Raw genomic sequence first — 23,020 nt, forward strand, 5'->3', positions numbered from 1 at the left:
ATATCTCAGTCGATTAATGTTAGATTTTAATTTCTGTTCATCGGATACCCTAATTCACAATTTTTGTTGATAAAATACACTTATTTTTAACTAATGATTATACTGCTAACTGATTTTGTTCAAATTTGATAGATGTTTCGTTGAGATTTTTTTATGAACGCATCCTTAATACAGGCATAGAGTGTAAATCAGGATTCTTAAAAGGCCGAATTTGTTCTGGTCCTTGTACACAAACACGTGCATTGAGCTCAAAATAATTCCATCTCACTTTGGTCGCAATTCAATCTCATTTGTCCGACTTTATGGCTACAACTTGGTTTGACTTATCCTAAAATTTTGAGGTGGAAAATGGATAATAGATTGTTTAATTTTTTACTTTTAGAGGCGTTTTGAATAAGAATACGAATTCTAATCCAATTTTCAACTATTTTGAAAACGCAAGAACTGTATGTAGGTTCATAATGGGAAGTGGGTACTGCACTAAGAATCAAATATATGTCAATTACGTATAAGAATGGGAGAGTAGAAAAATTAATCTTCTAAATTACTCAATAGAAGAAATAAAATCAAAGGCGTTTTCATTTGAATAACAAACAACAAAGGGTCCTGTCTTTTTTGGTTTTTAGACCCTTAAAGATTCCTATATATATAATCGAATCTTTATCAAATGTAAACTTAATTCCTCTTTAAGTTGGGATAAACTTGTCTTTCGATTAAAACAAATATTACTTGTCAAATTAGTCAATATTTTACATCAATAATATAATTATTAAAAATATTTATTTAAAAAAAAACTATTCTTATAAAATAAAACATAGTTATTAGTTTTTAGAGCACTTTTTAATATGTTTTCCCTCTTTGAAATAAGCAGCTTCACAAAATTTGCATTAAATTTATATTTTATTTTTTATATATAGAATTTAAGAAATTTTAAAGTTAATTTTAAAATAAATTACATTCTTAAATTATATATACACACACTTTCTTTAAATTCATTTGTACATATTAAAATAGTATGCATTATATTTAGAGTGACTTAATCAATTCGAGTCTTCGAGTACTTTTTATTCGAAAAACAGTAAGTGTCATTTTGATTTTAAATTAATTGTGTTACTTTAATAATCTTATTTTTTTTTTATTTAAATATAATTTTTGAAATTTTATATGAATGAAATATGCATACTTTTATAATTTAAAATATTACTTTATATTTTCAATTTAGACTTTTAAAATACTTATATAATAAGCAAATATTAATTATGAAAAGGATCCATTCGAGAAATATGATAGATGAAAAGGAGATAATGGCTTAAAATTCAACCAAAAGCTAGTCTAGTGGAAAAGGTCCATTATTTTCTGGACAGGCATAAATGTAGATTAATGAAGTGTCTTGTCCGTCTGCTTCTCTTTTTGCCTTGTGTGCAATAATGTTTTGATGAAAACCATTCACATTAGGAGTAAATCATATAGTTTAAGCATAAATGAGTTAAAAATAAGATAGAATCATGTGTATCTTAATCAAATATAAATGTGGAAGAGTGACCTCTGGAGCATCATTCACGTTGTGTCATTTCTTGTGGTCTTGTGTAGTGCTACTATCTTACATGCAGAAACTAGAAAGCTCAGTCCAATGTCAATGTATAAATTATATTAGGCTTTGATTTTCACTGTTTGGGCCACAAAAAGAGTTTTGTTCATTATTTACTCCAGCTAAATAGCGGTAAGGTTCAATTGCCAATGGGCATAGCCCAGAATGCATTATTTGAAAGCCCAATAGACTTTCTTTTTATTTTCAATAAAAATACCTTATACTTATATGGTAAAAAAATGTAATATTAAGAGTATTTTTTTTATATTCGTAAAAATTAAAATAATAACAATAAAAATTTCAACCTAAAATCATATATATAATATCCTAAAATCCTGTACAGCTAAATAGTAGTAAGGTTCTCACCACTAAACTGATCCAGTAGTAGTACATCTTTTTAAACTTTAAATAAATGATTTTAAAACAAGTGACTTATTTAATTAACAAAGTTATTATATAAATAAAATTTAATGTGTTTAGTTATACTTATAAGAAACATTTTCTTTAAATTTTATTTCGCTTTACTAGTTTTTTTTTTTTAAATTGTTTATATTGCTTCTGAATTTTTATTTTAAAATTATTTATACGACTGATTATTCAGTTTTTTTTACTTAAACATATAAATTATATTATAAATTTGTGATAAATAATTTATATTTTAAATTATTGATAATTTATTTTAAAAATATTAAAATTTAATTTATCAATAAATACAATAAATGAAAATTAAATTAGATAAAAGACTTAAAAAATATATGCAAATACTCTATTAAAAATAAGTCATTATATTTATGAGAGTCCAACCCATAATTTTTAGATTGGTTAGTAGGACTAATTGAACCAAAAATTAACCTTTCATTAGATCGATTATATCAATAACTCCGTTTGATAAGACTAATTGAATAAAGAATTAGTCTTTCATTAGATTGATTATGTCATTGATTCAATATAAACTGGTTTAATCTAGACTGTGTTTTGTATGTGCACATGGTATATATTAATTACAAGTAAGATATGAGACCTAGTCATATGGAGATTAAATATGATCTCATTAATCACTATGCCAAATAGACTACTTTTGTATTTATATTTGACAAAATATGTATAAGTATGATATATAATATGTATATACTTTTTAAAATTTAATAAAAATTAGATCATAAATTTAATTAACGACTTGTCGACAACTCTTGATCCACTAATTCTATACATTAATTAGTTTATCATGGGTTGAGTTTTGAAAACATTGAAGCAACCATATACTTTATTTCATTTTATTTTATTTAGAAGAGTGAAAACCTAGAGGGCAAGAAAAAACCTAACGAATAAGGTATTTATTTTGATTTCATTAGTTCTAAGTTCCAACCACTGCTGCTTGTAGTAGGTTTGACCCGTGGTGCGATGATAAAACGAAGGTAGATAATGGGGGAAGAGGTGGATTGGTGCAATTATGTTGGTGTTTCTAGAGTCTCCCATTTCCATAATCCTCTCCCTCTTTCTCCTTATCTTCCTCCTTCGCTTCGCTCTACTCTTCTTCTTTCTCTTTCTCCTCTTCCTCCTCTGCGCCAACCTAGTTCACCTCCTCTCCTAGTCATGATCATCCAAACGGTGCGCTAGCTTCATCTTTCTTAATTATTTCTTTTACAACTCACTCATCCTTCTATTTTCAGAATACCACAAAGTTGTTATTCTACGTACCCTCTTTTCTTTTCTTCTCCAACCTTAATCATGTTTCTAAACCACTACATAACTGCCTGCAATCTACTGTTTCTGTCTGCTTCTCCTCTTCGGACACCTACCCTGTCGCTATCTCTACCATACTATGTATTGCTATTTTTGTTTGTTTTTAGTTCGTCCCTCGAGTATCCACCGCCGATAGCAGTGACTAATCTCCTCGCTACGTTGCAGGTACCTCAAAAGATAGGATAGCTAGTCCTAAAATTTAACGCGGCTGCATACACAAGGCAAGATTACTATCACCATCATGTTATTTCACTTATCACGCACGTGCCATCACTGCTAGTTACCATAATCAATTTCAATTTCACCTTCAAACCTAAAACAACAAATAATTACTTCAATTTTTCGACTTATTTTTTGGGCTATCCAATCATACTATTAGTAGTGTGTCTGTGTTTCCAAAGGATTTACTATTGTAAATTGTCCTTGGGCTGCTGCTACACTCCAAATAGTACACCTTTTTAGATACGCTTTGTTGCCCATATGTAAGTATAATATCTCGCGTCATGTCTATCTAACATTCCCCTTGTTTCATTTTAGCATCAAATGCCAACTTGCGTTCATTGGAGGAATTTCTTATTTCCTTCTAAGAAAAGCTTGAAAGGTTACTGCAATATGGGGAAGAGGAAAGTCATATTCATACACATCTCATTTTGTTGTCTAACCACAGTAATGTAGTTGGTCCTTATTTTTATTATAGTTAGGACCTGAAATCAAATCTATTTTCTCTCATAATTTATGTTGAGGATGTAGTAAATAATTTGTAATTTCAGTATAAATTCTTGATGGTTGACTCTGATTTTGTATGGAGCTGTATTTTAATTTAAATTTATATAAAAAAATATCATTTTGCATATATTTTATTATATGATTTAGTAGGTCTTACACTTTTAATTCTGCACAATATCTTCCCTGTGAGCTAATGTCCATACTTCATGCTTAAGAAGCTTTATCCAACGTGAAACATACACATTTTTATTCATCAGGAAATTAATTCTTACGATCATAATTATTTTCAAGTCCACGAAAATTTATATTAATGTTTTTTTACACCGAATAATCAATCGTTTTCCTAACATTATTGTAAGAAAAAACGTACGTAAAAGCAAAAAGGAAAATAGTCAAGCTAAGTAGTAGTTATTTACAGATGTTCTCTAATAATTTACTATGCAGCTAGTTTGAACACTCTTGCCAGTCGTCGCTATCATGATCACGATAATTTCCTACTTGCTACTTCCAACATCCGCTATTGTCAAAGCAGAAGTGTGCAATCAGTAGACGAGGATGTTCTTGGCCAAGGGAAATAATAAAAGTATGCGTATTGCAACGCAAAAGCTACATTATTCTTTACTCTTCTTCATATTAATTGCTCACATGATCATTGCAACATGCAATGAAAAAGTGCTTGCTCACATGCTTGGTCAATGTTAAATTTTAAGTCTCTTGTATTTTATGAGAACATGGGAGTCCAGCACCTACATAAACCAGTAACGCCAGAACTTAAGGTCGTATATACCTCCCATGATCTCCCTAAAATCTAAGACGCGCGGTAGTTATTAGGAACGACTATTAGCTAATTATTATTTTTAACAATATATATAGGAGAAATCGTGATGTAATCAAGTGCTACAACGTGAATCAATACAATATTTACCTTGTTCACTCAAATTTACAATTTTATTTACTACTTTCATTTATTTTATGCAATTTTTATTAGTAGTTTACAACATTTTTTTTGTTGCAATTTTCCTTGGAGTAGTTTAACACATAAATCTTGCATTACAAAAAAATCTCTCATGTATACAGTAACACACATTCTATAATGATATAATATTTATTATTAAAAATATTTTTATTTATATTATAAATATAATCTATAATAATATATTAATATATTGTTAAAAGTGTAAGTATAAATTATAATGACATAATATATATTATTAAATATTATTCAAAATCAATATTAAAATTGAATGTAACTATATATTATATTTATTATAATAATTTTATATATCATGTAATTTTTATTTTTATCTATTTTTAGTGAATTAACATTACAAAGTTTGGACTATTCTTTTGAATAGACTAGAACTTGGATCAAATTATGAATCCTTTTCTTGAGAAAATCGCTGATACGTCCGGATGAATACCGATCGAATTTCACAGCAAGACGTTCATAATAATATTCTCTTATTTGTGTATAGAATTTCTTCATTTCTTGCGATACTAGCTAAATAATCAGGGTTTGAAAGCATTAACATGATTGATTTTGTTAATTGAGAGGGTCCAGTTGGAATGATGACAAGTTGAAATGAGTGGAGTATTGTACTTTTTGTCTTGTGTATGTTTTTTTTCTCTTTGCATGTAATGAGTTGAAAGATGGTGCATGAAAGACGGAACTAACTTCGTCTCCAAAATGGGGGAGCAATGACATTCACCTTTAATGAGAGTTCACATGCGACTGTCCCCACCCCATCGTCATCTTCCATTTATCTTTTGGCCACTATATATAGTGCAGCATTGCATGTAGGAAATTCCAAAAGAAACTCATTCACTCAGGCCACTATTGGTTTCTCTGGGCATGGGTAAAACAGCATGTGGTACTAGAAGCTCTTGGGGATTGTGGATGGGAGGGTTTGGAACAGTGGTGCACGTGATGAGGAAACTTCACACCACTTTCTCACGTGCCAAGGGGGTGAAGCAAGGCCATTTTGTGGTGATTGCAACCCAAGGATGGAAGCCTGAGCGATTCTTTGTTGAGTTGGGGTTTTTGGATCACCCTGACTTTGTCAAGTTGTTGAACCAAGCTGAAGAAGAGTTCGGCTTCTCTCAGGTTGGAGCACTTGCAATCCCTTGCCAACCAGATGACCTCAAGAGAATCATTAATGGAGGCAGCAGCAAAAATAATAGAAACAACAACAAGGCCGTTACACATGCTGAGTTAAAGGGGTAAGAGTTGCATGAGTTTTTTTCATTGTTTTCTTAAGACATGTTTGGATAGTCTTTATCATCAACACTTATCAGGCACATCACCTTCTACCAATAAGTCTATATAATATAGAAAATTTTTAACTTATGAACAAGTCAAGTTTAAATAAGTTAGTCATTTTGACGATGTATTACTATTCATGTTGTAAGTAGGCACAAGAAAGCCAGATTATGCACCATCTTGTTCTCTTATCACCGTTGCATCGTTGGGGATGGTCGCTTTTTTTTTCTTCTTCCACAAAGCAAAAATGTAATGACGATGGAGTAGAAGGATACCCCCTGTTCAATTACACGAATATTTGATGAGTTCATAACTTCATATATACGATTCAAGGACATTAATATCCGATAAATTAAGAAGATGACTTCTTAATTAGCATACTTAATGACATGATGTGCAAAAAGAGGATAAAATTTATTTCTATGACTTCATCAGAATCACGAATACAAATGAAAATAATATGATATTTTTGTGCAGCCATTTATTCCATTCCACAAATAAGCGCTTACAAAAAGAGGATACGTCTGTATTACATAAGAATGATTATGATTTGTGAATACTGAAGGCCATTGCCAATAAATAAGATAACAAAATTATACTGAATATATATATTACATCATTATATTCAACTTGTAATATTGGAAGACCGTACCATTAGAATTTTAGAAACCGCCTTATACAAATCATGATAAAGTGTATATAGTTAAAGGATATGAATTCCTTAATTATAAGAAAAGGTCAAATATCCAAATGTGCCTTATTATTAGTTGGGATTTTTTTTTTTTTTTTTTGGTAAATAATCGTTTACTTTTAAAATGATTAATTAGAAAGTTACTAAAATAAGAAATTATTTTACAAAATAAAATGAATCAAACACGAGCTCAATATAATCATGAATAGTTTTAAATTTTTATATAATATTTTATTGTTTATTAAATAAAAAATATACTTTTTTATTTTATTTTTTTACAATAATTAATGTGCTTCCTTTTTTGTTATTTAATATTTTCTTTATATCGTATTGACGAGTTGATGGAGGATATTGTAGAAAAATATAATATTACACCTCCATGATAAAATAAATAATCGATAAATAAACGTAATTATAATTCCTGCGAATAAAAGAATAAATAATAAATTTATTGAAATTCGTATTATTACTTTTTTCATCGATGCTTAACATGGTTTACATTTTTTTGCAATTTTTTAAACCAGCAAAACAAAATTTTTATTAAATTTATACTCAATAGAATACAAGATATACTCAATATATATGTACTCGTACATAATCTAAAAATATAATTTTCTTGCAATTAATTATTACCATAGAAGACTTAAATAGTTAAATCCACAACAAAATATTCCTTATAACGACCTAAAAGAATTTGTATTCTTAACAATTTTTATGTTAGCCTTTACACTCTTTTTGTTACGAAAGAGATACAAAAGAAATAAGGAGAAGAGTGAAGAAATAGAGGAAAGAAATAACTTTATTGGTTTAGAATAGAAGAATTGTAATAGGGAAGAAATAAAAAAAAGTGTAAGTCCCATACCTTTTTATTTTCACGCAGATATGCATAGAAATATCATAAAAATCTATACACTAATTGTATTTATTAACAAATTTTTGCTGACGATTTCTAAATTATCAAAAAATATATTGATTGATTTTTTTTAATATTTATGACAGTAAAAAATTGCCACAATTATTTATTTATTTTTTGAAAATATGTATTAGTGATTTTAAAACGTCAAAAAATGTTATTTGAATAAACAAACACCTCATTCGAATACACGAATCCCATTTCAAAACTTTTATTTGAATACTAAATTTTTCTTATTCGATTTTTTTTTATTTGATTACGAAACTTTTTATATTATATTCAAAAATGTTTATGCACTTTAAATTTATTTAATCATTTCAATTAGTTTTTAACCTAAAAAAGTACTTTAGAATTATTTTCTTATTTTTAATTTGTTATTTATTTTATTTTAAGATATTATTTATTTAGTTAATTAAAAATAAAATAATTAATAAAAATATTTTTTTTATATTTCATTCTCTTTCTTTTTTTATTTATTTCTTCTTTATATATATATATATATTATTTCTTATTTATTTTTCTTAAATCAAACAACCAAATTTTTATTATATTTCTTATGTATATACTCACATGTTTCTCTCTCTTGTGTTTTTCATCTATTTCTGTTCTCCCAATCAAACATAACGATGATTTGGCTTTTCCTTTTGTCCACTGAAACCAAGATTCACCTCAAGTTCGTTATAAGAGCATTACAACGACTTAAAGGATACCTATGTACTTTGGATCGTGGCCGTGGTACAAAGACTCACAGGAGTCCCATTCTGTCTCAAAATGTACGAACAAGAGGAGCAGTATACACTCTAATAAAGTAATAATACACTTTTTTTTTCTAAAAATAATTTTGTATTAGTTAATTTATTAAAAAAATTCGGAGAATCATTAATAGTGATTGGGAGAAAAGAATGAAAGTGAAAGAGTAGAAAAGAGTGGAGAAATTACTTTTGAAGGTTATTTGAGAAAAAGAAATAATGTTGAAGAAAAGGTAAGAGAGAGTCAAATCAGTACCAAAGAAATTTCTTTACATTTATGTAATGTGACAAAAATTTGATTTTCTTACTCATCTTAATTAATTATGTAAACCAACACACTTGAATATATACAGGGAGGAGGAAGAGGGAGAAAATAAAATTAATTTATTTTAGAGTAAGTTTTGATAGATTTACTTCACTTAATAAATTATATTTTATATTAAATTTTAATGATTTAATTGTTAAATTAAAAATTCTCAATGTATAGATTAATTTTACACATTTTAAAAAATTTTGAAAATTATATAATACTTTATTATATATATTTAAATCAATATATAATATTTTTATGATTATCTATTATTTTAAATTAATATAGTTAAGTATCAAATAGTTTTTAAAATTTTAAAAAATTTATATACTTTATTTATACATTAAGAACTTTTAATTTAATAATTGAATTGTTAAAATTTAATGTAGAAGATGAATTATTAAGTGAAGAATAAGTTTAAGTCTAATATTAAGTAGATCATTTCTACATATATGTATGTGTATAATTTTTCTAATTAATAATAATAACAATAAATATTCAATAAAAAATAAAAATAATTTTATTTATTAGTTTTTAAACTAAATAATCTCTTAAAAATTAATTTCTACTCTCTAATACTTTCCTCTTATAAAACAACATTATTTTCACTCTATTTCCTTTTTACAATTTCCTTCTCTCTCCCTCTCTCTCCCTATGCGTGGCTATACTTACAATTACGACACATGGAGAATATTATAATGTTTAATAAATTGGTTTCGAGTTCTTTAAAACGAGAAAAGTAAAGTAAGAAAATTCAATCATTTATTTTTTATAACTGTTCCGTCCAAAAGGTGGACTAGGGTTTTTTCCTAGATCGTGCCTTAGAGCCAGAACATTTAAAAGTGTAATCTGCCTTCTCAACTCTAGGGTTTTGGGTTTTATGGTACGTCGTTCATGGGCCTCTTGGGCCCCGAGAATGAAGGGATTTCCCTAACCGTTCTTATCTTGATGGTGCGGGGTTAAAGGGGATAAGTCGGGTTCTGACCGACTAGGTCCGCGCCGAGGACCCAGTCGGGTTAATGTCGAGTAGTCTCCTTAGTCCTTATAGGCGAGAGGAGTCGAGTTCCCCAGGTCGAGTCGAGTCATGACCGACTAGGTCTGTGCTGAGCTCTCGGTCGGGTTAGTGCCGAGTAGGCATGGTCGCCCTACTCTCGAATAGAGGTGCAGGTCGGATTTCGACCTGGACGGCACTCTTGCCTTCCAGCCCTGAGCCGAGAAGGCGAGAGGGCTTGTGGCCTGATACACTAGTCGGGAAATACCCGAGAAGAAAGCCTAATTGGATTTTGACCTGGACAGTACACTTGCCTTCCAGCCTTGAGCTTGTAAGGCGAGAAGGCTTGTAACCGGGCAGCCTGGTCGGGTATTGTCCGAGCAGAAGGTCAAGTCGGATTTTGACCTGGACGGTACACTTGCCTTCCAGCCTTGAGCCTGTAAGGCGAGAAGGCTTGTAGCCGGGTAACCTGGTCAGGTATTGTCCGAGCTTTTGAAGTTTTATGTGGGGTCTCGGTATAATACCGACTACAGAGAAGTTTTTTTATTTTTTCGAAAGCCGTGTCAATAAACGCAGTGGTTCGGTGTCCGTCCATGGGGTATCAGGTCGGGGAATTTTGACCCTTTTTCAGTCGTACTATAAGGACTTCAAGAAATCTTATTTCCGAGTTCGTTGTACGCCTGGCAACGAGGACTTATTTAAAGGGTATCCCTTGTACTGGAACGAGAAAACTAACCTCTATGGTGGGTTAAGTCCCGAGAAGGTTCCTGAGAATGATCAAGAGGATGTTAGGAAACTTGAGGAATTGAAAACGGTTTTCAACACCGCCAAAATCTTAGATTTAGAAAATAGGCCCCATGAATTGAAAATATATATAGGTAATCGGTCCCTCGCCGATCACCCTTTGTATGTTATTGTGATGCTTTATTTTTACGCTAGAACGTAATTCTTATTTGATTACTGTGCAGATAAGATGGCGAGTATGAGCAATCGGGAATTGGCCAAGCTCTAGAAGCAACAGAAAGCTTCCCAAGTTGCTGGGGTCGGTGAATCGGCGACCGAGAAGGGTGTGGAGACCGAGAGGCCTGTGACTGTGTCTAGGGGTGTTGGCGAATCCTCCCACAAGCGTCGGCACGAGGGCGAGAAATCTGTCTCGGTAGTGAACCTGGAAACAGTGGTAGCCACCGAGGTTGACAAGGGTGATACCGAGGTCCAATCTGCTGAAAGGACTATTAGTGCTTGCCTCGGCGAAAACTGGGATCCAGTGGATCATGGCCACGAGCGTAGCGGCGTCGCGTCGTTTTGGGATGAGAAGTTCAACCACGCTGCTCATATTCGCTGCACCGACTTGCTCGACGGCGATAAGGGGGACTTGGAGAAGATGAGTTCATTCTCCATTGCTAAAGGGATCGAGTCATTGTCTAATCGCCTCTCTGCTCTTTCACTTGTTAACGAAGATAAGATCCGCGGGTTGGTGCGGGAAACTAAGTTGCAAGGAAAAAGGATCCTGTCCCTCGAGGAGAGCTGGGCCAAGAGCAAAGCCGATTTTAAGTGGGTATCTAATGAACGAGACAAATTGCTTGAGGCTCGACGTGGTTTTGACGAGGAGAAGAAGGCTTGGGCTTCCGAGAAGTCGTCCCTTGAGAAAGAATTAGAGGGGGTCCGACTAGCTCGAGACAAAAATGCGGATGCAGCCCAAGTCTTCGAGAACGATTTGGCCTTGGCAAAGTCTGAGATTGAAAAGTTACAGGCCGACCTTGAAGCTGCCAAGATGGATGCGCTGAAGAAGTTCGTGCAGGGTTTCGATGCCGCAACGACTCAAGTGAAATTTCTGCACAGCGATCTGGACCTTGGAGGTGTCGGTTATTTTAAAGAAATTGTGAACGGGGAGTTGGTGGATCCTCCTGAAGATGATTGATGATGTTTATGTAGTCTTCTACCTTTGTGATCCTCGAGTGTTTTGTACGAGGTCATGCTTATTTTGGAATTTCTATGCTTTCCTATTTGTAGGTTGTTGAACTGGATGTTTGAAATTTGATATTTCCTTTTTTACTTCGCTCTAATTCTTATCTACGATTCTAAGCAATAAATCAATTTAGAACTAGAGTTGAATTTCCTACTAAAGAATCGAAAATTTTCCAAGTTAAAATTCCGATCCATATACCGTGCTAGGAAATTTTCTGAGTTAAAAATGATACTTCACAAATCTAATCGGTGAAATTCCGATCCATATAACATGCTAGAAAATTTTCTGAGTTAAAAATGATACTTCGCGAAACCACTCGGTAAAATTCCGATCCATATGACATGTTAGCAAATTTCTGAATGAAAAATGATACTTCACAAATCTAATCGGTAAAATTCCGATCCATATGACATGCTAGAAAATTTTCTAAGTTAAAAATGATACTTCGCGAAACCACTTGGTAAAATTCCGATCCATATGACATGCTAGCAAATTTTCTGAGTGAAAAATGATACTTCACAAATCTAATCGGTAAATTTCTGAGTGAGAAATGATACTTCACAAATCTAATCGGTAAAATTCCGATCCATATGACATGCTAGAAAATTTTCTAAGTTAAAAATGATACTTCGCGAAACCACTCGGTAAAATTCCGATCCATATAACATGCTAGAAAATTTTCTGAGTTAAAAATGATACTTCGCGAAACCACTCGGTAAAATTCCGATCCATATAACATGCTAGAAAAATTTCTGAGTGAAAAATGATACTTCACAAATCTAATCGGTAAAATTCCGATCCATATGACATGTTAGAAAATTTTCTAAGTTAAAAATGATACTTCGCGAAACCACTCGGTAAAATGTTGATCTATATGACATTAGAACTTAAACATATAATACGAATAAAATATTTCTAAGGTTGGAACGATTTTTGACCATATAATGTGATTGTCCAAATGCCGACTAAAATATTGAGAAAAATTCTAAGTTATTGAAAAGAACTTAAACAAAATGATCGCCCATATGCCGAATTTAAATATTGAAAAAATATTTCTTTTATTAACCAAAGGAAGCTCAACCGTCTATTCGGTCAAATGCCGATTCGAATATGGATTTGAAGAAAGAAGTTTGTTCTAAGCCATCATCTGAATGAACGGATCGTCCAAATTTCGACTTGTCTGTCTTGAACCGTCAAAATTCTGATTAACGATGGTGGATAACGTGTATCAAGTTAAGAATCGACTTGAACCACATAAACTGTCTTCGAGTTATTTATACTCGCCCAGTCGGACTTTTGCCGACAATTACGAGTTTTGGTCTTCGAGTTATTTATACTCGCCCAGTCGGACTTTTGCCGACAATCACGAGTTTTGGTCTTCGAGTTATTTATACTCGCCCAGTCGGACTTTTGCCGACAATCACGAGTTTTGGTCTTCGAGTTATTTATACTCGCCCAGTCGGACTTTTGCCGACAATCACGAGTTTTGGTCTTCGAGTTATTTATACTCGCCCAATCGGACTTTTGCCGACAATCACGAGTTTTGGTCTTCGAGTTATTTATACTCGCCCAGTCGGACTTTTACCGACAATCACGAGTTTTGGTCGCTTCTGTAAAACATGAAAAATCATATGAGGAATAATGATGTTCATTGAATAATAGGCGAACTGTGGTGCCTCGTTAAAAACCTTCTCAGCCAAAATCCCTCTTATTTTTACGGGGAAAAAATACTGAGTTAGGAAAAGAGTGCACCTAATACAAAATAGAAAGAAAAACTAGCTATAATAGAAGCGTAAATTGGCCGCGTTCCAAGTTCTCGGTATCATCCCTCCATCCAAAGTCCTAAGTCTGTAAGCCTCTTTGCCGACCACGTCGTCAATTTTGTAAGGGCCGACCCACTTAGGTGATAACTTGTTCCTCATCTGTGTTAGCTGAGCACGCCTCAATACTAGGTCGCCGACGACAAAGTCTCTTGGATTTACCTTTGTATTGTACTTGAAGGCTGCTCTTCTCTGGGCCGCTACTTGATTTATCCTTGCCTTTTCTCTTGTCTCTGCGATCAAGTCCAAATCAACTCGTCTTCCCTGGTCGGACTCTTCCTCCGAAAAAGCTGTAGTGCGCGCTGAAGGCTCTGCATTTCGATCGGGATCATGGCGTCGGTTCCGTATACCAGATTGAAGGGAGTGTCTTGGGTCGTTGAATGAACAGTCGTGTGGTACAACCATAGCACTCGGGGAAGCTCTTCCACCCATGAAGTGTAACACCCCAGCAACCCGCATGTGGATATTGTCCGCTTTGGTCGCAGCCCTCACGGTTTTGCTTCTGGCAATGACACACATGCCACCCCAAAACGCGTCCACACAAGGAAGGTATCCACACCCATATATATGGCATGCTTCGTTCTCCTTCCTAACCGATGTGGGACTTCACAATCCACCCCCCTCAAGGGAGTCCAGCGCCCTCGCTGGCACACCGGCCCGGGTCCAGGCTCTGATACCAAATGTAACACCCCAGGAACCCGCATGTGGATATTGTCCGCTTTGGCCGCAGCCCTCACGGTTTTGCTTCTGGCAATGGCACACATGCCACCCCAAAACGCGTCCACACAAGGAAGGTATCCACACCCATATATATGGCATGCTTCGTTCTCCTTCCTAACCGATGTGGGACTTCACATGAAGCGCCGGAGTCTTGCACACGCTTCTTCAAACCTGTAAGGATTACCTTGTTGGCCGACTCCGCCTGACCGTTAGACTGTGGGTGTTCGACGGAAATGAATGTCATTCGGATGCCGACCTCTTTACAAAAATCCTGAACTCTCGCGCTTGCAAACTGTGTCCCATTATCGGAAACGAGCATTTGGGGGACTCCATACCTGCACACCACATTCTTCCAAAGAAAAGTTCTAACCTTTTCTGCCGAGATGGTTGCAACTGGCTCCGCCTCGATCCATTTGCTGAAGTAGTCCACAGCCACTATCAAGAACTTCAACTGTCTTACTGCAATCTGAAATGGACCGAGAATGTCAATACCCCACTTGTTGAATGGCCAAGGAGACAAAATCGAGTGGAGTCGTTCAGCTGGGGAGTGGTGCAGAGTTGCATGCCTTTGACATCGATCACATTTTTGAACCCAAATGACGCAGTCATTTCTCAGACTCGGCCAAAAGTAGCCTGCCCTTGCCACTTTGTATACCAGAGCTCGTCCTCCAATGTGGCTTCCACACATTCTGCTATGTACCTCGTCCATCACTCTCTGCGCTTGTGACGTGGTCAAACACCTTAGAAGGGGAGAGCTGAAACCTCTTCGATACAATCTTTCATTGATGACTACGAACCTGGCTAACTCCCTCTGTATTAGTGACGCCTCCTTCTTGTCCTCTGGCAATTCCCCCCGAGTCAAGTATGCGATGTACGGTCCCATCCATGAATCGAGCTCTTCTCATATGAAAAGAACATTCCCCTATGGTTCATTAATACTTGGTTGCGCTAAGGTCTCTTGGATGATCGAGCGGGTGGCTCCCGGCTTTTTTGTGCTAGCAAGTTTGGAGAGTAGATCGACCCTCGAATTTTGCTCTAGTGGTACGTGGTTAAGTGTGAACTCCCGGAAATTTTCCGATAGGAGCTTCACTTTTTCCATGTACTTTGCCAGTTGAGGGTCCTTTGCCTGGAAAGCACCTGCTACCTGCCCCGTGATCAATTGGGAGTCGCTTCGTGCTGATAAACTCGTCGCCCCCATTTCCTTCGCCAATGCCATGCCGGCCAACAACGCCTCGTACTCGGCCTGGTTATTGCTTGCTCGAAATTCGAAGCGCAATGACTGTTCCAACAAAATTCCTCCCGGTCCTTCCAAGACGATCCCTGCTCCACTTCCTCCAAGGTTCGACGCTCCATCCACTGATAGGATCCACTGCGTCTCTCCGACCTCGCCCCCATCGGCGGGAGAGGTCAACTCCATAACGAAGTCGGCTAGTGCTTGAGCTTTGATTGCTCCTCTCGGCTCATATTTGATGTAGAATTCTGATAGCTCGACCGACCACTTCATCATTCTACCAGCCAGATCGGGCTTCTGCAGGACCTGTCGAATCGGATAATCAGTTCAGATTACCACCTCGTAGCTCTGAAAATAGTGTCTCAACTTTTGTGCTGTAACTAGTATTGCAAGAGCCAACTTCTCAATCTTCCGATACCTTGCTTCTGCCCCCTGTAGGACCCTGCTTACAAAGTAGATAGGAGCTTGTGAACCTTCTAGCTCTTGCACAAGAACCGAACTAATCGCCCGATCGGAAGCCGATATGTAGATCAACAAAGGGAGGTTCAGTCGTGGTTTTGTTAGGATTGGCGGTGATTCCAATGATCTCTTGAGTTCTGTGAAAGCTTCTTCACACTCGGTCGTCCAGGCAAAACGATCATTCTTCTTTAGACATTGGAAGAGCGGCAACGCCTTATCGGCCGACCTGGACAAAAATCGAGATAACGACGCCATTCTTCCCGTTAGTTGCTGGACTTCCTTTACCGTGGACGGACTCCTCATGTTGATGATGGCCGAGCACTTTTCTGGGTTTGCTTCAATGCCGCGATGAGTCAGTAGGAAACCGAGGAACTTTCCAGCCTGGACCCCGAAAGAGCACTTATCGGGATTCAACTTGAGCTGGTATTTGTCGATAGTGTCAAACAGCTCCTGCAAGTCGCCAAAATGCCGATTGACGCTTTCTGATTTCACCACCATGTCGTCCACATAAGCTTCTACATTCCGACCCAGCTGATTCACAAGGACCTTGTCCATCAGTCGTTGGTAAGTCGCCCCCGCATTCTTTAAACCAAATGGCATGACCCTATAATAGAAGTTGGCTTGATCGGCTATGAAGGCGGTCTTGTCCTCGTCTGCGGGATGCATTCGGATTTGGTTGTACCCCGAATAGGCATCCATAAAGCTCAGCAACTCGTAACCCGACGCCCCATCTACCAAGCAATCTATGTTTGGCAACGGGTACGAGTCCTTCGGACAAGCCTTACTAAGATCGGTGAAATCCGTACACATTCTCCACTTCCCGCTACTCTTGCGCACCATGACTACGTTCGCCAACCAGGTCGGGTATTGGATTTCTCGGACATGTCCTGCCATTACTAACTTTTGTGTCTCTTCCGCGATCGCCCTTCTCTTCTCCTCGCCGAACTTCCTTCTCTTCTGAATCACCGCCTTCGCGCTAGGGTCTAGAGCCAGTTTGTGGCACAAGAAGTCTGGATCAATCCCGGGCATGTCGCTAGAATGCCATGCGAATGCCGACACATTGTCTTTCAGAACCTTGATTAGCTTTTCTTCATCCTGAGGGGTTAAAGACGTGCCTATCTTCACGTTTCTCCCTTCCATTATCTCCACTTCCTTGACATCTTCTACGGGGGCAGGTCGATGATCAAACTGACACATCCTAGGATCCAACTCGACGGAATGGATGTGTTTCTCGGTTGGAGCTGTATATAATCGCCTTCTCGCCTTCAGACTGTCCACATAACACTTTCGGGCGACCTCCTGATCTACCTTGCGGACCCCGACTCCTCCATTCGGCAATGGGTATTTCACCTTCAGATGTGATGTTGACACTACGGCTCCCAGTTTGTTCAGCGTTGGTCGGCCGATGAGTATATTGTATGACGATTGAGCATTCACCACTAAATAACGGACCGTTACCGTCTTCATCTGCGAGCCCTGTCCGAAGGTTGTTTCCAAGTCGGCGTACCCTCTTGCTGTAACCTGGTCTCCCGCAAAACCTACTAGGGTTCCCGTGTAGGGTACTAGTCGGTCGTTTGGGATCTTCATTCCCACGAACGCATCCCAAAAGAGAATGTCAGCTGAGCTCCCCTGGTCGATCAGGACGCGCTTCACATTATAGCCCATCACTATCGTCGAGATGACGATCAGGTCATCCTCATGAGGGGCTACCCCTTCATAGTCGGCATCTGAGAATGAAATTATGGGTTGCGCTGGTCGGTGGATCTCCGATACTGACATGACAGAGCGAGTATACCTTTTCCGCGCAGCCGAAGTGACTCCCCCTCCTGCAAATCCTCCTGCCACTGTGCCTATCCCTCCTTGTGTCGTCCTGTGCGCGTCTGTGTCGCCTATCTGACGAGCCTTCTTCCTGTTTTCGTGCTACAAACTTTTTCAGGCGTCCCTCCTTGATCAAGCGTTCAATCTGTCTTCCAAGGACGAAGCAATTTTCCATAGAGTGTCCGTGCGTCCTGTGAAACTCACACCAATTGGTCTTGAAAGGACCCAATTGGCGCTCCGTCGCTGCTGGGAATTCGAACAATGCTGCGCTATTGACATCATGGAGTATCTGCCTCCTAGGGACGTTGAGTGGGGTGAACTTCTCCTCATCGTTGGTACGTGTCCACTCGCCCCTTGGACGACTTCCCCAATCAGCCTGTCGGTAATTGCCCTCTTTCATATTATAGCGGTCGTGTCGTTTATTCCAGTCTGAACGTGGTCGAAGATGTTTGCTGCTCTCCTTGTTACTTCCGCCTGCCTCTTCTCGGCTTTCGGCAGCTCTTTTATTAATTTGTCCTTCCTCCGTCTTGATGTGACTCAAGGCGAAAGCCCTCACCTCCGACATCGTTTGACAATTCGCTCTCTCCAGCGCGATGTCGAAGGCCCCGGACCTTAAGCCTTTCTGGAACGCGATAACAGCCATCCTCTCATCCAAGGACGCTATCCTCAGGGCGACTTCGTTAAATCTCTGCAAAAAATCCTTCAACGACTCCTCTCGCCGCTGCTTGAGATCGAACAAGTCCGACGTGATTGGCGGCTTCTTCTTATTAGCAGCAAATTGGGCCATAAAGAGCCGACTGAAGACATCAAAGTCGGTGATCGACCGGTCAGGGAGACCACTGAACCAATCGAGTGCCGCCTTTTTGAGTGTTCCCATAAATAGTTTGCATCGTACTTCCATGCTCCCTCCACAGATCAACATTTGGGCTCGGAAGTCTGTCAAGTGCTGCCTGGGATCCTGCGTTCCATCGAAAGGTTCCACTTGGGGTATCCGATGGTCCCTGGGGATGATCTCGGCTTCTATGGCTTCCAAGAAGGGTCGAAAATCCCTAGGGACTTCCATCATGACATCTTCATCCACCGTCCTGGTACTGGCCGCAATTTTGGCCTGCATCTCGTCCGCACGCCTCCTGATCTCCTCGTTTTTGCGTTGAATGGCCTCCTCTCTCTCCCTGGATCGCGCATTCTCCTCCCTTAAGCCATTGATCATGGCCATCATCTCCTCCATGGTTGGTGGTTGTGAGTTGTTGTTATTACCGCCTCTCGCCATGGTAGAGTGTAGGTTTTTTGTATTTCTTGGGGCGTAGGAAAAGTTTCACCGTAGCCCCACGGTGGGCGCCAAAATGTTCCGGCCAAAGGGTGGACTAGGGTTTTTTCCTAGATCGTGCCTTAGAGCCAGAGCATTCAAAAGTGTAATTTGCCTTCTCAATTCTAGGGTTTTGGGTTTTATGGTACGTCGTTAATGGGCCTCTTGGGCCCTGAGAATGAAGGGATTTCCCTAACCGTTCTTATCTTGTTGGTGCGGGGTTAAAGGGGATAAGTCTAGTCGGGTTTTGACCGACTGGGTCCGCGCCGAGGACCCAGTCGGGTTAATGCCGAGTAGTCTCCTTAGTCCTTATAGGCGAGAGGAGTCGAGTTCCCCAGGTCGAGTCGAGTCATGACCGACTAGGTCTGTGCTGAGCTCTCGGTCAGGTTAGTGCCAAGTAGGCATAGTCACCCTACTGCCGAATAGAGGTGCAGGTTGGATTTCGACCTGGACGGCACTATAACATATTCATGATTTATATCCACGGTTAAATTTTCATTAATGACTAAAATTAATTATTACTTACTTTATCATTTAAATTGAGCCGTTTATTTTAGAAGATCAGATCCTAATAAATTAGGGGTATATGACTAATAAACAAAAGAAGTTAAGTAGTGTATTTACAAATTAAGATTTAATGGATAGAAGAATTAGAGATGAGTATGCGCCCTAATTCAAGTACGATACCCCGTACCGGGCAACTGGAGCTCCAGCAATAAAAATGAGTCACATGTTACCTATTTAAGATCAGATTATTATAGTTGGTGAAAAATTGGTGCAAGACAATGACCCTGGAAAAATATGAATCTTGAAGGATCTTTTTGTTTTATTCATGCACACAGTGTTAGGCCATGTGCTAATGATAGGTGCCATGCAAAGCTTTCAAGTGTATCGATCGGTACAGATTGCAGTCTCTATCCCCAGGGTAAGGGTAGAGCAGGGAAGAACATGGGAACAGTTTCATATGATTCGGACTTCATGTACTTTCTCTTCCATTTCAAGTATCAGACAACCGACATCCTATTTTCCTCTTAACTAAGGACCTCACCGAGGGGAGGCAGGCACAGTGCACAAATTTGTTCCATATGTCATGATTTTTACATCTTACTACTTACTAGATCTCATGATATTCGAAACATATATATACTTGGACACCGTGAGAGAGATAAATAATATGGTTTGATATAAAAACAGTTATGAAATGTTCAAAAATAATTGCTCTATAATATATTTGTAACAATTTTATTTGACAAGAATTTGTTCAGAAAACAAGAGTGTTGACAAATGGCAACACATAAGAAGTTCATTTCTAATTCGTTAATCTTATAATTGGTGTGAATGTTACCTACTTTAGCTGATAAGCACTTCGTTGCTAAATTGATAGTGGCTATTAAATGTTTTTAAGAATTGTTAATTTCAGAAATTCAGTTACTCACCAAAACATGTATAATGTTCATCCTAGCATACGAATCTGTTGGGCACCTTCAACCTCTACGTACGAACCTGTCTTCTTGTTAATGTTACTCACTGTGTCGCTCACATTCAACGATGTTCTGCTATGATCGAAACCAACCTCCCATAACACATCTCCTCTTGATAAATGGGTCAATCCAAATGACATTTGACTCACTTGAGTATCATTGATTTTCATTGTAAGCGTCTAATAATTTTTAACATTTAGAGAATTTAATTCAAAAGCACCAACAAAGGCACTAAGTTTTTATTTGTTGTAAATTTATAAATGAACTTAATTTATTTTTCTAGTTTCACATTGTGATTTCATGGTGTTGGATCGATCTTCTAGAAGTCTTGCACATTAATAAGCATTAATTATCTGTGTTGGGTATCCTATGTATGACATGGCGAAACTTACAATAAAGGCCTCCGAATGGTTAGAAGTAAAGGTGGTGAAGGTTCATATATGGACTCGGAAGTTAATGAGCTAAGAGCGTAAAAAGTGAGACTGCAGAAAGCTTTGATGGATGAACCCTGTCCAAACAATGTGTCAACTGTTGAATACAGTAGCCCACGTTTTCAGGGAGGCTAATAGATGTGAGATGCTTTGCCCAACATGTTTTATAAACACAAAAATGAATAACAAAAAAAATAAATAAATTTTGTATAAGCTAAAATTAATTTATGCATAAATTTAAAATAAATTTTTGAATAAATAAATTAATATGAAAAAAATGTCTTATTTTTCTTAATTGTTTATTGAGATTAGTCTTTTTTTTACAAGATCTAATGTCATTTCTGCTTAGTATTTTTTAAAATCTTTTTCTTTGGGATTAGGCCTGCTGTTAAATCCAAAAAATAAATAAATAAACACTTATTGAGTTAATTCGGTTGGAACATAAATGTTTTACAACTCCTTACACTACATTTTATTCACACTTCTGTTGTCAATTTATATTTTAGCGGTCGAGCTAGTGCTCGCAGAGTAGATTTTTGTAAGTGTTCAATTTTAAATTAATATTTTGTTAGTAAAAATTATATTTTAAGAATGTATATTAGTTTTTAGTAATCAGTTTTTAAATATGTCCATAAAAAGAAGAAGAAAAAAACATATAACAAGAAATCTAATGCAAAGAAAATGTTAGGATAAACAGAGTGTTTTTGAGTGTGAGAAAATGAAAACTTTTTTTATAAGCCAATTCGATTAAAAATAACACATATAATGATGGATTTAGAATAAATATTTTGTGTGAGGAAACGATATTATATCTCTTACTTTACAGTAGATTTTTTTTTTTTTAACTGGGGGGACATGTCATGACTGAAATTACAAACCACTGGCAGCAAAAAAAAAAGTAATAAAACAGATTCATTAGTTTTGTTTGAAAAAATTGAAAACATTAAAATTAGCCTTCGGAATAGAGCTCATTCGAAGGTTATATATACATAAGGATTTTTGAATTGAAAATTTCAATTTTTATCTGCATTAATTTTTTTCTCCAATTTTTATTTCAGATTTTTATTTCTTTATTTTGTTTCAAGTTAAAGAAATAAGCATGATGATATTTTTATTTTTTTATTCTATATTTTTATTTTTAAAATTCTATTAAAAGGAAAACTTTTTATTTTCGGGAGAAAAAAAACTGTAGTCATCATTCAAGCTACCAAAATGCGGGACTCAACCCAAATTGTTTAATTAGTCATTAAAGTCATCGCTATACAACTTAAGTTTAAGTCTATCATAATGCACCTAGTTACATGAGAACTTAGCCATATTTATTTGGGCTGGTTGACTACTTGGACCAAGGGATTAAAAAGCCCATATGCAATCAAATGCTATATACAAGTTACTAAAGATGAGTCCCATTATTCTTTCATTAGTCATATTCTGTACAAGTTACTAAAGGTTGAACATGTTTTACTATATTTATATTTATTTAATCACTTATACACCGTTAGTGTAAAAAAAATTTACATTGACAATCAATTATATTTTTTAATTGTGTCATGTCACTGTTAAAAATAAATATATTTATAATGACATGACATAATTAAAATATATAATTGATTATCAGTGTAAAAAAAATTTACACAACAGTACATAGACGATTAACTCATTTATTTATGGTGACTTTTGTGGCCACGTTAGGTGCAGCTTCCACTCATACATATAAATATAACGCTTACTAAATCATCTTGGCTTGTAGGGTCTTCTTGCATGTTGCCCTTCATTCTGTTCTCTTGTTACAACAGAAAAAGACAAAAAGTTAAATA

The 23,020-nt window shown here is 36.5% G+C and overlaps 2 protein-coding genes and 1 long non-coding RNA gene across 5 annotated transcripts; 1 reads left to right on the top strand and 2 right to left on the bottom strand.

The window, feature by feature from the left end:
* The first annotated feature begins 2,580 nt into the window (after positions 1-2,580).
* LOC114915865 (uncharacterized) lies at positions 2,581-4,199 on the top strand. Of its 3 annotated transcripts, none has more exons than XR_014427592.1 (3): positions 2,944-3,412; positions 3,497-3,552; positions 3,869-4,199. It is a non-coding gene; the product is annotated as an uncharacterized LOC114915865 (long non-coding RNA). The 3 variants fall into 3 exon arrangements; XR_014427591.1 differs by having other exon boundaries at positions 2,949-3,196; XR_003804054.2 differs by having other exon boundaries at positions 2,581-3,412; positions 3,497-4,199.
* An 11,200-nt stretch (positions 4,200-15,399) lies between these two features.
* LOC145958800 (uncharacterized) lies at positions 15,400-15,981 on the bottom strand. The gene has a single exon (XM_083076346.1). It carries the CDS (start codon positions 15,979-15,981, stop codon positions 15,400-15,402), a length of 582 nt encoding a protein of 193 aa, XP_082932472.1.
* A 1,900-nt stretch (positions 15,982-17,881) lies between these two features.
* Positions 17,882-19,099, bottom strand: LOC109796387 (uncharacterized). The gene has a single exon (XM_020356063.2). The coding sequence runs from the start codon at positions 19,097-19,099 to the stop codon at positions 17,882-17,884; it is 1,218 nt and encodes a 405-aa protein (XP_020211652.2).
* Between the last annotated feature and the right edge of the window lie 3,921 nt (positions 19,100-23,020).

The sequence above is a fragment of the Cajanus cajan genome, chromosome 6 (assembly GCF_000230855.2).
Source record: "Cajanus cajan strain Asha chromosome 6, NIPB_CcT2T_4, whole genome shotgun sequence".
Lineage (NCBI taxonomy): Eukaryota > Viridiplantae > Streptophyta > Magnoliopsida > Fabales > Fabaceae > Cajanus > Cajanus cajan.

Excerpts from the sequence above, each read along its gene's own strand:
- LOC109796387 (XM_020356063.2), bottom strand. The coding sequence starts at position 19,099 with ATGCAGGCCAAAATTGCGGCCAGTACCAGGACGGTGGATGAAGATGTC.
- LOC145958800 (XM_083076346.1), bottom strand. The coding sequence starts at position 15,981 with ATGAAGTGGTCGGTCGAGCTATCAGAATTCTACATCAAATATGAGCCG.